The sequence below is a fragment of the Lissotriton vulgaris genome, chromosome 2_1 (assembly GCF_964263255.1).
Source record: "Lissotriton vulgaris chromosome 2_1, aLisVul1.2, whole genome shotgun sequence".
NCBI classification, from domain to species: domain Eukaryota; kingdom Metazoa; phylum Chordata; class Amphibia; order Caudata; family Salamandridae; genus Lissotriton; species Lissotriton vulgaris.
This window is the reverse complement of record NC_141687.1, coordinates 1,758,580,730-1,758,594,829: the sequence shown is the minus strand read 5'-3', so window position 1 is coordinate 1,758,594,829 and position 14,100 is coordinate 1,758,580,730. Positions and strand designations below refer to the sequence as shown.

The 14,100-nt window shown below is 45.7% G+C and overlaps 1 protein-coding gene across 1 annotated transcript in view; it reads right to left on the bottom strand.

The window, feature by feature from the left end:
• The window catches only part of LRRC56 (leucine rich repeat containing 56), a 594,120-nt gene that overhangs the window by 79,621 nt on the left and 500,399 nt on the right, over window positions 1–14,100 (bottom strand). The window contains exon 11 of the mRNA XM_086958939.1: window positions 6,254–6,318. Coding sequence (XP_086815065.1) covers window positions 6,254–6,318 — 65 coding nt within the window. The remainder of the gene's footprint in view (window positions 1–6,253; window positions 6,319–14,100) is intronic.

Below are 14,100 nucleotides of genomic sequence, written 5' to 3'. Positions count from 1 at the left end.
TGATGCTCTGTGCTCACCCTCAGACGGGCTTCCACTGGGTAGGCGTCGCATATTTTCGTTACTTTGTCAGCGAAATATTCAGCTACTTTGTTGCAGTTCTATAATGAGGTGCTTCCCTCATTATTTGAATTATCGCTGCTTTTAGTTCCTTTAGTATGGAAAACATTTCTTTGGATGAATTACGTGCTCTTTCAATCTTTCCTGCGTAGAAGTCACACCTGTTTTTCTTAATTAGTGCATGATACTTTTTATAGTTCCCTTTTATAGCTCTTTGTCCTTGTTACAATAACGCTTCCGCCATGAAACTTCATACTCCCTGCACTCCTCTTTAGCTCTCCCCAGTTTCATTAAACCAGGGCGCCAATGCCTTGTGCCTCTCGGGGCTCCTGGTACTCCAAGGAGGAGTCTCATCAAGTGCATCCGTTATCCAAGATGACTTTTGGGAGGATGTAAGATATGACCTATCAGAAATAAATAAATGGCATTTCGGATCTCTGCGTGATGGCTGGTGTCTTTGGGCATGTTTCCATGCCCAAAGGGGAAACATGCCCAAAGACGGACAAGTAATAACTAGATTTTTGTATCTAGCCCTGTTAGGGAAATGAGAGATTACCACTCCCTGGAAGACCTCTAGTCTTCCCGCGCTAAAGAGATGAGGGGGTCCTTGTCTCGTTGGGTAGAAACTACGACAGGAGATTAGGGGTTGGGGATACACCTGTGGCATTGCAATGGGATGAATTACTATCGGCCCACACAACTGTGTGCAAACAGAATCATATGCCCCTTGGGGATACCAAGTGAATAGAGCACACAGAGCTGTTTAGACTGCCAGACCTATACTCCTCTCATTAGTATTTTGTGATGTTTGTAAGAGGGGACACTTCCCCTCCTCTATTCTTGCTTTATCGTAGCATGGTACCTGTTTAAATATGCCTTCTATTTACATATTATCCGTGTTACTGAGATTGTTTTACTGTCCAACTCAGTTGAGTCTGTCATAATGGATTGCCTTTGCATTATTCTCTCGCTACTATCAGTCATTGTTAATACTACACAGTTCTGACCCGCCTAATGGTAGGAGATGGGGTTCATAAGAGGAGTCAATTCGGATTTAATTTAAGATATAATATAACATTTTGTAATCCTTACCTTGATTAGGTAGTGAAGCGACCAGATAGTGCCAAGTATTGTTGTCATAAGCATCAAGCTTAACTACTTGATGGAATGCCTACCTACTATGGTTGTTCCAACTGGAATTGCATACGTCGAAAATATAAAAACCCATTAAGGCTGTGTTTATAAATAATGACTTGGGCTTGGTTGTTATTGAACCTTTTCAGGACTCGCGTATGGGAGGCAGAGGCACAAAGGCCTAGAGTTATCCTGAGTTCCCTTTCAGTTATCCTGAGTTCCATTTCATCTCCTACTGGGTCTTCTTGAGGAAAATCAAACTTCTGACACTACAGGCTCAAAGGTGGCAAAAAGATCTAGCTAGGGTTCTTCCCAGTGCTGCAAGATTCTCTGCACCACATCGGGATGTAATCACCATTTTTGGTCTACCGGGCACTGTACGCTGAGCTTATCCGGTCTGACGTAGATTGCGATCAGGAAGATACCCTAATGCTCCAACCAATTTCAGAGATGCAATGCCTCCCAGCACAGGGACCATAACCCAACTCTGCAATATCACATGGCAGTAGTGTTGTCTAAGGAAACCTGATCTTGCCTCCCTTTGATGGACATTATGAAGGTCTTCAAAGACAAGCGAATGGCTCATAACTCCAGCAAGTTAATATGGAGTCGGGCTTCCATCGATATCCAGAGTCCACTCACCTATATCTCGCCCGGATGACCTCTCCAACCTAGGAGTAAGGCATTCATCACCACAGTTAGTCCTGGATGAAAAAGGAAGCAGGGCTTGCTGCTGGACCAACTGTGGTAGAGTAGTCAGCACTGAAAATCGGGTGCTTTCTCCTTCGAAATTTGGCCCACTAGAACTTCCATTGTAGCAACCACATGTGCCACAAAGAAGCCTCAGAGCTGCTCTCGTCGGGATCCAGGACAGAGGCTGAAATATTGGGATCACAGCCCAAATGTACTGGACTTGTTGCAAAAGATGGAAGGCTCTGCACTGTACTATAACCAGTACCATTCTGATGAAAGGGATCCTCTGTGAAGGAGTCAAGTGCAACTTCAGCTCAGCTACAGCTGACTGTGGAGAGCCTGCCTTCAACAGGCAGTCATCGAGCTAGGGGAAAACTGATATTCCCGACATGCGAAGTTGGGCAGCAATCACCATGGTCACTTTTGTGAACACCTTAGGTCCACTTGGGAGGCTGAATGGGAGCATGGCAAACTGCAAATGCATTTGATCTAACCTGAACGACAGGTAACATGTGTGGGATTTCAAGATAGGCACATTAAAATAGGAGTCCTGCAGGTCCATGGATATCATCCAGCTGCTAGGGTCCGCGGCAGACAGGACCTGGGCTAGAGTGAGCATTTTGAATTCGTCCCTCCACAGGAAGGCATTGAGGGCCAGATGTAGATGGCCAAATACCGGTCGGTAACGGCCGATTTCGGCCGTTACCGACTGGTATTTGGAGTTTTAGAATAAGGGGGCCTTAAAAATTACCGATTCGGTCAATTTACCGATTCTGTAAATTACTGATTCTGTAAATTTACCGAATCGGTAATTTGAGATGTAGGTGGCACTGAAAACAGTGCCACAGGGCCTTAAGGATTCGATATTTACCACCAACTATTAGTTGGTGGTAAATAACGAATACCTGTGTATATAAAAATCTTTGCATGTACACAAGTGCCATGTGACACACATACATGCCCTTAGGGCATGTATTTGTGCCACATGGCACACCAGCCAGAATCAGGGGTGCAACAGGGTGTCAGAGTGACACCCTGCCACCCTTGACTAATCGGTAATTTTACCGAATCGATATTGGTAAATACCGATTCGGTAATTGTTACCTACATGGCATTTACCGATTTGTAAATACTGAATCGGTAAAATCAGAGAGCAGAAACCCTCTCCTATTTCTAAGTATGGACCTCTCTTGATAGCGCCTTTGGAAAGTCAAACTTGCAGCTCTTGCTAAAGAATGGGCAGGTATTCTTCGGAGATTCGCTCTCATGTGGGGGAGGATTTGTCAGAGCAGAAAGAAAAGGTATTGCATAGCGATGCTGAACTATTTGACAAACTCATCTGTTGGACATCATGGATCACTACCTAGGAGAAAGTGCTGGATCCTGCCCTCACCAAGGTGGTTGTGCACCACCACTAGCAATCTAAAGTGGCTTGGTGGCTGTTGCCACAGAGGAAGGTGACTGGGAGGGGCGATGCTCTAATTGGCCTGCATATTTAGTTCCAATCCTCGGCCTCAAAAGGACTGGGGTGATCACAGCAGCAGCTGGAGAGTCTAACACTGTCTATATACAAGCCCCCTAGAGTAGCCTCGTAATTTCCTAAATTGGTGAAGAGACTGTTTTGCAGAGGTTAAACGACCCAGGAAGCGTGCCCTGGTTCTACTTACTTTGAAATGTTCAAAGTCAGAATCCACTTTCTCACGGAACCTGCGTGAACAGTCGAAAGGCATATCTACAGGCAGGCCTGTACATCTCAGAAAATCTTATGGAGTGAATTCAGGCATGGCAGAAGAGCACAACACTGGTGGCAACTGCCCTTCGCAGACAATCAGTAGTATCAAGGTTGGCATGAATCACGCATTTGGTCGCATCCTGACCATTCTGAATTGTTTGAGTTAATAAGTCCCTAAGGCCTTTAGAGATTTGGCAACAAGATATCACTGGCCATGCGTCAGAGGGCATGCGTACATGGTCCCATAAGCAGACTGCATTGACCAATCTCAAGGTAAGGCTAGCTGAGGAGAGTATTTCTTTTCCAAACACCTTAATCATTTTAGATTTTGTTTCTGGAGGATTCATTGGAAATAAATTGGGGGTTAGCTTGTTGGGTAAAGCCTGAACAACCATACTCTCTCGAGTAAGATGTTTAGTAAGAAAATCAGAATTGCAAGGTACCGGTTTGTGTCGTCTGGCTACCTTCCTATTCACCAGTTGACATGAACAGGCTTTGACAAGGTTCTTATGAAGGTGTCAGTGGGGCGCTCATTGAAGGGATGCAAGGGTTCAGATGTGGCTGGCACAGGCTGTGAGATTTCAGTAAGGACATTAGTCTTAGTCTCAAAAGACGGCAGTTATACATCCACGACTTTAGCAGCTCCTCGGATTACCATTAAAAATTATGCACTCTTTTTCTTCATTGGCGGGCCAATTCGCAAGGTTTGCAGGAGAAGAATCAAGCAAACTGGCCTCCTGAAGTCGATTAAAAAATTTCCATCATCATAATGAGGGGTACGTCACCCCAGTCCTCACCATCTTAATCTCTGCCGCTGACCGCGTGACCCGCAGGGGAACATGGGCGGGGCAGCGCCTTAGTCCCATCCGGCAAAACTCCAGCCGGCACTGGTGGGGCGCCCCACCCCGCGTCTACCATCCACAGGCCAGGGGAGGGCCTACACGTGGGAGGGGCGAACCCTGCAGGCGGAGTTACACGGCGATCTGGAAGCAGACGGGTACAGTAAGGGTACCTCTGCGGCAGAAGGGTACAGTAAGGGTACCTCTGCCTGGTACAGTAAGGGTGCCTGAGCCAAGGACCAGGAGCCGAAGGAGGTTCCGGGAAACCGCGACGGCGCCCCGTTAGTCCTTCGGGCGGTCGGGGGGCCTGAACCGACCGGGGGTGTGCCACACCGCTCCGCCCTGACAGTGGGGGCGGGAGTATAACGAAGTTGGTAATGTGCTGCACCATCAGAGCATCGACTCGCCGTGCAAGATGGCTCCTTAGGCATGCGGGACAGCGAGGGGCTGCCTGCTTTGGATCGCCTGTAAGATGACCCACCTTAAAACGTCATACGTGTGTTGTATGAAATAAACCTGCAACGGTTCTTTCCCATAAATATGTCTCCAGAGTTTAATTGGGGAGGAATTGTGTATATGTTCAAGCGGGCGGGAGTGATTGGCGGTGTGGGCACTATGGGTGTTGGTAAGCATTCATCAGAATCAAAAAGATAGTGGAGGCGGCTCTTATGGCATGCCAGCCGTTGTACAGCCACTGGATCAGAGTCAAGATGCATAGCGAATGGATGTATTTCAGTAAATCACAGTGCAACATCAGTCTTGATCAGGCTGAAGTAGATTGCGATCAGAGGTAAGAACTAGCCCCATATCCTACTCTGGTGGTGGTGGCATCAGTACTGGCATTGACTGGTGTAGGTCATGGAGAAAGGGTAGAAGCCAGTACCGGAATTGGTATGAGGCCCATAAAGGTTATAGGGGGTCAGATGGAGCAGAGAATGCATCCGCTGGTGGTAACCCAACTGGGCGCCCCTATGGATCCTAGAGGCTTTAGGGCGCACCAGCGGGAGCTGGAAGAAGCCAAATATATGCAGAATGACCTACTTGAAAGTGTCAATTTGTTGTGGCGCTACTGACAGTCTGGGAAATTCGGGCGCACAAGGATCCAGATTTCGGGATCCAGTCTGGCCCTTGGGGAGTATTCTAAGGCGAGAAATCTGCAGTTATAAGAATTCATCAGAATGTACATTTTGCGATACGAATGATTACGATCATTTGCGTTACCTATGGTAAATTCATATAGGTAAAAACAAAACTACACATGTGATATCTTACAACCCTTCATTCTCTGCATCAAAACTGCACAAACTAAAATAAACCAAAATGATACTTATTTACTCACTAACCAGTCACAGGTTCAAGTCATAGTGATAAAATAAATATCTCACATTCATGACCTGGTTTTTTAAAGATATCATGTGCACATACTTTCCGTTTACTATGGGAGTTTTTTTCTCTACTGGTTTTGTTTATTAGTCTTGACTACAATCAAAATTAACCATTTGTTGTGTACGAGAAATTCTTATTAACATCTAGGGTGATCTTGCATCACACACAAAGATTCAAGTGAGACAAGCATATCTCCACGTGCTTACTCAGCTATAACGTTACTGTATAATCAGAAGTGATGTATGTATTGTTTAAGGGAGACATCTTAAGCCATAGTTCAGGGATAGTATATTACAACTAGATTTTTTGTGTATATGGTGTTCCTGTGGTATTTTGAAGAGTGGGGAGTGTGTAACAATTAATACAAAGAAACCTATTTTACTGTATTAATAGATAAAAGAAAATGTCATACCCCTAGTCTTTGCTTGCGTACACGAAGAGCTTTGGTTGGGTTGCCACAAATTACTCTGCTGACACCTACAAAATACAAACAACAACAAAAAATATACATTTATAGCCGTTTGCTAATCAATAAAATAAATTCCCTGCGCTGTATGCTGATCAAATTGCTTTACCATTGTTGGGAAGATGGTTAGATTTGACAGCAGATGAGTTAGCCGAGCAGATATGTGCTGTCCACAGTGTAGATTGGGGTCTGATGTGACATAACGTAGGCAACAATACTCTCATTGTAATACTACTGCAAAAATACAGCATTCCTTGTAAAGACTGATACTCACATCCATAATTATTTGCAAAAAGACGTACTTAAAGAAGTGGTAGCCGAGCAGCTTTTTCAGATGTGTTTATTTTCTTATTAATACGAAACATTAAACATGTTTGCTATATAGACTAATTTTATTTCATTATGTACTGTAATTATATCTTTAGTTCCGGGGTGAATAAAGTACAATTAATTTTTTTTCTCAAACAGTATATCTACATGGCGACCTTTCCTATGAAGTGAGTAATCAATACATTTTAAAATTGCTTCCTGGCTTCCTGCCAAACTCCTGAGAGAATACTAATATAACTTTGCTGATTATGTATCTTTGAGCAATGTTGTATTTGTTTAGAATAAGTTCTTGGCTAGGGGTGCATCATTTGCCTTCAACTTCCTCAAGTAACCATCATGGTTTGCCATGACAGATACCTGAATGGGGCTGTGCCTAAAGAAGGACAAAGCACCTTCAGAAGCCTCAACTCTGACTCTTTGTTAACTGTGATAGCATATATTGTCCATTGGGACAGCAGCAAGGGCTACAGAAGTGGTGTGAAAACACATAGTTCACCAAATAATACAAAGAACACAATACCGATATGTTTTAAGAAGGCAGGACTTTAAAAAGAGGTACTGAAATTTACAACAGTGAACTGCTTACGGATACTTGAAACTTTATTATTTCATCTCGGTAAGCTAAGTTGCCAAATTCCTTTCACTCAAATAGTTTTGGATTTGTGTGAAGTGGCAAGGAACAGTTACTTATCTGTAATCCTGGCTTTCCTTCAGGGGAATAAATTATCACAATCGAGTTGTGCTTGTCAATTCATAATGCCTGCCGCCAATAAAAAAGCCTAACAGCTATAGTTTAAGCAAAGCAGAGAAAACTAAACCAGTCTTTTCATTATTCTGATCTTTATACCCTCAAAGGACCAGTGATGATCAAAAAGGAGATATTTCGAGAACATGCTTTTTTGCACAATAAAGGAAATTTCAAGGAAACAGATAATACCTTTGCATTTATCTTCATATTATGAGCTCCATCATTGTTTTAGTCTTACTTAATAATGATTCCAATATTATTTTGCAACAAATTACTAATTGTATCTTAATGTGCATGATTTTGCACTAGATTTTGCTTTCCTTTCTTTTCCGTTTGAAATAGTGAAACACCAAGGATTTAAGCAGTTTGAGGGATGGGTGATAGTGTGACTAAGTATTAGAAGGAAAAGAATACCCTCTGCCGTAGATTTAAAGAATGTGGCAAGTAAACTCAGAATCTCATCACCGTATAAAGATAAAAGGCCTTTCGTCTCATTCCCCTATATGGTCACAGAACTCCTGCAATAACCTATTGCTTAGAATTATTTATCCCATAAATTATCATTTTCTTATTGAAAAGTCAAGTTTTAAATACAAAACATTTTTTAACAGCAAATTGTGAGACTTATAGGCCAATTATAAATAAAAAATGTTTTACTATACAGAAAAATGACTAAAACATTCCTCCACAAACTTTTTTCATAGAGAACAGGATAGGAAAGGAATAGGCTGCAGTTCAGAGACGCTGTATGACTGGCACTACTCCTTGAAAAAAGGACACTGCACCAGTATATTATCTTGCCCTGCCAGGACAAATCTATAATTTCACTCTTTAATGGAATCAGAGATCGTGAGAGAATAACCGTTATCTTTCTTTGGGGGGCATGGCCAAGATGGCGACTGCGGAGGCTGGTTGGTGAAGAGCTCCAGCCCAGCCCAGAAGAACAATCCTGAATACCAGGTGGTGCGGCTGCTCTGGGGCTTGAGACCGCTGCCTGAAAACCACTGACTGCGGCAGTGGGTTTGCCGACGGAAACAACCGGATGCTGGACAAAGGCGGGCGGGTGCTGGAAAGGAGATCGCGGCCCGGCCAGGAGAGCATTTGCCCGGAAGCGTAATTGTTGATGCGGCACCTGGGGGCCAACAGCGGAAGACGCAGAAGATACCTCGGGTGCCTGGTGAGATCCTGACCGACACAGGACTGGAGGTGGCTGGATTGACTGAGACTCACGCATGACGCCAGAGCTGCGGGGGCTGCCTGCAGAGACATGCACGGCCGGGCACGGCGGAAGTGTGCGTAAGGCGCTAGTGGAGGAAACTGTGGCCTAGAGACACCAGTGCAGGCACATCATTTTGGATACAGAGATTGGAGGGCGAGGACAGTGTGCATGTTGCAATGCCTGGGACCAAACTAGTGGGGCTTACCGAGGCCTGGGGCGGGCGCCTGATATTTTGAATCTACCCTCAAGCAGCACGCAAGTTTGAGAGAATGCAGGAAATTCACATTACACCATCAGTGAAAGAGATGAGTCACACTAGTTGGGAGGAAACACTTCGGACCTGTGCCCTGCGAAAGCATCAGAATTTCACTGCAGAAATCTGAGAGGAAGGGTGAAGTTTGGAACCCCGGAAGACACTGAGACCGAATATAATACCAGAGGAACACTCAGTTGCATAAGTAGACACACACCTGGTACTAAGAGGGAGGCGAAAGTGAATACCATATGGGCATTCCTGTGAGGAAAAGAACTTTGGGAAGACCTGGGAGGACCTGGTGGAGAAGCCTCAGGCACATGTAATTGTGAACTGACAACTGAGGAAGGTAAAAGCTCAAGAATTAGATACGTATAATTACATACTGGAGGAAGCTCAAAGGTCACAACCTGTCGCCCCTAGCGCGGGTGGTGCTAAGAGGATCGGCAGTGAGAACATCGTGCAAACCACACTCTCAAGAGTGATACTCCTTACCTGCACATATAACCTGCTGTGAACTGCTAAACCGACTGAGCCCACACAAGCAATGGGCAAACTTAAGGCTAAAGGGGAACCCTCTCATAATAAGGTAGTCACCGAGGAAGAGGAAGCCAGGACCAATCTATTCATACTCACTTGGACAAAATATTGGCTGCTATGGCCACCCTCCAACAAGACATAGGAACTGTGTCAGTGGGGTTGCGTCAGCTGCAAGCTTAACACCACAAGCTAGCAGACAGGATGAAGGAAGTGGAACTCACACTGGAAGAAATGCAACCGGAACATAAAATGGCCTCCCACACACTGGAAGATCTGACTACCAGGGTGGCCCTGCCAGAAAGGCGAGCTGAAGATGCCGAAGGGTGCAATCGCCGCAGCAACATTCGAGTGGTGGGGGTTCCAGAGGGAAAAGAGGGTGTGGACATGGTGTCCTTTTTTGGAAGACTGGCGCCGGTAGACAGTGATGTCGGAATCGCTTGCTCAGTTTTTTGCATTGGAAAAATCTCACAGGGTCGCGTCATGGCCCCAGGCGCCACCCCCAAGGCTGATAGTGGTGAAACTTTTATACTACAAAGACCGAGATGCAATTATTCACCATTCGTGCATGCATGTACTGATAGTGATGGATAACAATAAAGTGTCAGTGTTCCCAGACTTCATGGCTAAGGTGCAAATGCAGCAGGCGTGATTCCTGGAAGTAAAAAAAGCACTGAGAGCAGAAGGAAAACAATACTCTGCAGTTCGCGGCCCGGCTCCGACTACAACTGAATGGTAAGGCATACTTCTACTCCCCTGCCAATGTGTGGACCTGGCTGGAAACCTACAGAACAAGCGCACAACCAATGAAAGTGAGAAAAGGTACGAAAGAAATGCCTAAACCTCAGCGCAGGAGGCTACGGAAAACCACCAGGCGGATCATGATGCAGAGACCCTCATCATCCCAGACACCACATGGACAACAAGCAGCCCTGCAGGCAGTGGCAGAAGTCCTATCAACCCCACTGGAAGATGGAAGGACTGCAGAATCTTCAGATCATAGATACAGCCAATCAGACTCGGAGAAGTCGGAGCAGAGTGAAGTACTGCTCCCATAGGTGACCCCTGGCTCCGTGGATGAACTGATATGACTTGGTAAAATGGGACACACGGTTACAGGAGGAGGAGTGGGAGAAGAAAACCTGCAGGGTGGATATGAGTCGTAACCAAATGAATAAGGGAGGAGATGGGCTTTCGCAAGTTATGGTACAGAGAAGGGTCAGGTACTACGCACATGTAACAGTGAAAGTAGAGGTGAGACAGCAGAGGGTGGCGGTCGGAAGCCCAGTTGAGCAGAAGACCACCACTGATCAGACCTGAATCCTGGGCAGATACAGGAATGGTCTAGTCCTAACTTGAGTCACACCCCCAACTAGATAGACGCCCTCACGATGCGGATTGGCATCTCCTATCTTTCTAGTTTGGGCGACTAGCCTTTGCAACACTGCCCTAGGGACGGGGAGTTGTTGGTTTACGGGGTTTGTTTCATGTCCAGTGGTGCTCATACCGGGAATGCCTGGAGGGGTAGAGAGGGGGTGGCAGCCAGAGGAGGGAGAGGACACACCTACATTATGCTTGAGTTGCATGTAAAACGCTCTGAGTATAACATTAAGCTCATGTCCTGGAACGTGAGAGGAATGAGATACGATACATAGCTACCTTATAAGGTGGGGAGCACAGATAGTTATGTTGCAGGAGACTTACCTAACGGCAGAAGAGGGGGTAAGCTTACGATGCAAGTGTCGGGGCAACTATATGCTACAACGTATTCTGCGTTTTCTAGAGGCACGCTGATTTGGGTCAGGGCTGGGGTGGCATTTGAGATGATGCACACATAAATAGACAAGGAAGGTCGGTATGTGCTGGTGCAAGGTAGACTACTAGGCAAGGAGATCGTCCTGGGAGGTATATATGCCCCAAACTGCAAACAACTCAGTTTTCTGAAGAGGTTGTCTACACCTCTATCCTTCCTGAATACCACTGATTTGTTTCTTGGGGGAGACTTTAATAGTGTGGTGGATATCACACCTGACTGATCAAAGCCCCCCATTGTGAGGTACACTGGTTAGCAGGCTGGCCCAGGGTTTTGGTGAATGGCTCTAGCAGTTGGAACTAACTGATGTTTGGGGGGTGCAACACAGAGCACAAAGCGACAGAGGAGGCGAGCTTATACTCACCAATGGCGATCAATGAAGCATTTTGTACATATTACGAGAAGCTATACGAGGCCCCGGTAGCTCAGGCAGAAGAGTATATAAGAGAATTTTCGACGCCATTACCACTGAGAATGTTAGACCCTCAGGAGCGGATGACACTGGGAGGTCCAATAACAGCCCAGGAAATTAAAGAGGTAATCAATGAAATGGCGACTGGGAAAACACCAGACCCAGATGGCCTACCTGGTAGACTTCTACGTAGCACAGGCCCATACTCTGGCCCATAAATTGGAACCAGTATATGCGGAAGCGCTAGAAGCAGGCACTTTACCAGCATCAATTAGAGATGCGTTGGTGATACCTTTACTAAAGTCAGGGCGAGTGGGGACACAGCTGTCGGGGTTCATCCCCTGCTTATGCTGAACGTGGACTTTAAAATATTGAGCAAGGTTTTGGATTCACGCCTGTTACCACATATGATGCACCCGGTCCATTGCAACCAGAATGGATTTATACCACAGAGGTCCACGTCTGCTAAGATCCGTAGACTTCTCTACATTATGCACCATCCAGAAGGGATTAGATATCCAGATGCGCTCATAATGTCAGGAGATCTGAGGAAAGCTTTGCACTCGATAGAATGGGACTTTTTCTATGCCACGATGTCTAGAATGGGGTTGGGAGCTGGGTGGATACGATGGATCCGGTTGCTCTACTCACACCCCAGGGCATCAGTGAAAGAAGTAGGGGGGGTATCTCCCTAATGTAATATTTAGGCACTAGACAGGGATGCCCAATCTCCCCACTCCTGTTTGCCCTGGCGGAGTTGTTCCGGTTGGAGGGCCAGGGACACGGGCTGAGATTAGATGACCGAGACCATATTATCTCACTTTATGCAGATGATCTACTACTATACCTGGGGGACAGAAATAGAGGAGTTGAAAGGGCGTTGACTCATATACTGTCTTAGTGGGATTGTGATTGAATAAAACAAAAACCTGTATATCCCCATTGGTTGAGGGGCATACCTACTGATTTAAACAGGGCTCCCCGTTCATTTAAGTATCTAGGAATACAGATATTCCATGAGGTGGAAGACCTGAGGGTAGTTAACTTAAACTCTGTTATGCGGTCTTTCAAGACGTGCGTCCCATTTTGGCGCTCACTGCGGCTCCCCATGATGGCACGAATAGCACTGGCAAAATTTATTATGCTTCCAAGGTTATTATATTTTTTTGTAAATCTCTAGTTGTTGATTCCAACTGGGTGGTTTGCGGGCCTTATTGCCCTGCTACGGGACCTGATCTGGGATGTAGAAAAAAAAGAGTTTTACTGGCAGTCCTACAAAGGACTCCGGAAGAAGGAGGATTAGGGGCCCCATTGTTTGAGCTCTATTATCTGGTGGCCCAGTTACAATGGCTGGCCCAATGGCTGGAGGCCCGAAACTTGGAACTCTTAAGCACTTTAAGTTCGGCTATTGAACGGAAACAATTACTGGCGGGAATGTTACACTCTGCGGCGACTATTCGAAACCCAGGGATTTTGTGGCCGGTGGCATTGGGTTGCTGGAAGAGATGCCGCCAACATATGAAAGGCATACCATTGTATACCCTGAGCTTGCCCATCGTAGGGCTTTCAGGGGGGAAGCCGCCTGCATTTCTTTTAAATTCACAAATAAGTAGTTGGTTGGAGGATGGAATAACAGAGGTGGGGGACTGTTACCGGAACGGGGCACTGATTCCCATAGAGGACTTCCGGGCCCAGTTTGACTTGCCTGGTGGTCAGTTTCTCACTTATTGTGCGGTAGTCAAAAGTTTTAAGGAACTTTGGGGGTGGGCACTCCTGGAACTGCAGACGCATGAGGTGTTACAATTGTTACACCATTGATGTGTCTGTGAACAGGTGGAGTGCAGCAGTGGGGAGGGACTTACTTGATAAAGAGTGGTCACAGGTGTTGAGAGGGGTGAAGCGATATTCAGAAACTGCGCTCAAACTACTTCAATTCAATTATAAACACATGGTCTATCTTATACCCCACAGACTAAACGTAATGCATGGGGGAGAGCTCCTGTGCTGCCCCAGATGTGGGCAGCAAGATGTGGAGTTCATACATATGACGTGGGGCTGTGGGGTACTGCAAGAATACTGGAACTCAGTTCTAGCACAGATTAACTTAACACTAGCCCGATCATTGCCATGCTCGGTGGAAGTGTGCCTCCTTAGATTCTTCCCTAGACCAAAATCCAAGAAGGTAGGACCTAGATTTATTGATCTATTATGGATTTTAGTTCGTAGGCAATAGCCATGTTTTGGAAAGCACAGAAAATCCCACCAATAGTTCTGTGGGAGAAAGAAGTGGATAACTGAGCCAAGACGGAGGAAACAGCAATACAGCGAGACAAATCAAGAGGCTTCCAAGAACGCCCCATAGAGGAGTTATGGACTGAGGTAGTGAGAGCCTGGATGAGTAGAAGAGAGGAACATAGGGGCATATTAGCAACAAATAGTGATAATTATCGCTAAATGAGCTTAGCGATTATTTTTTTATCG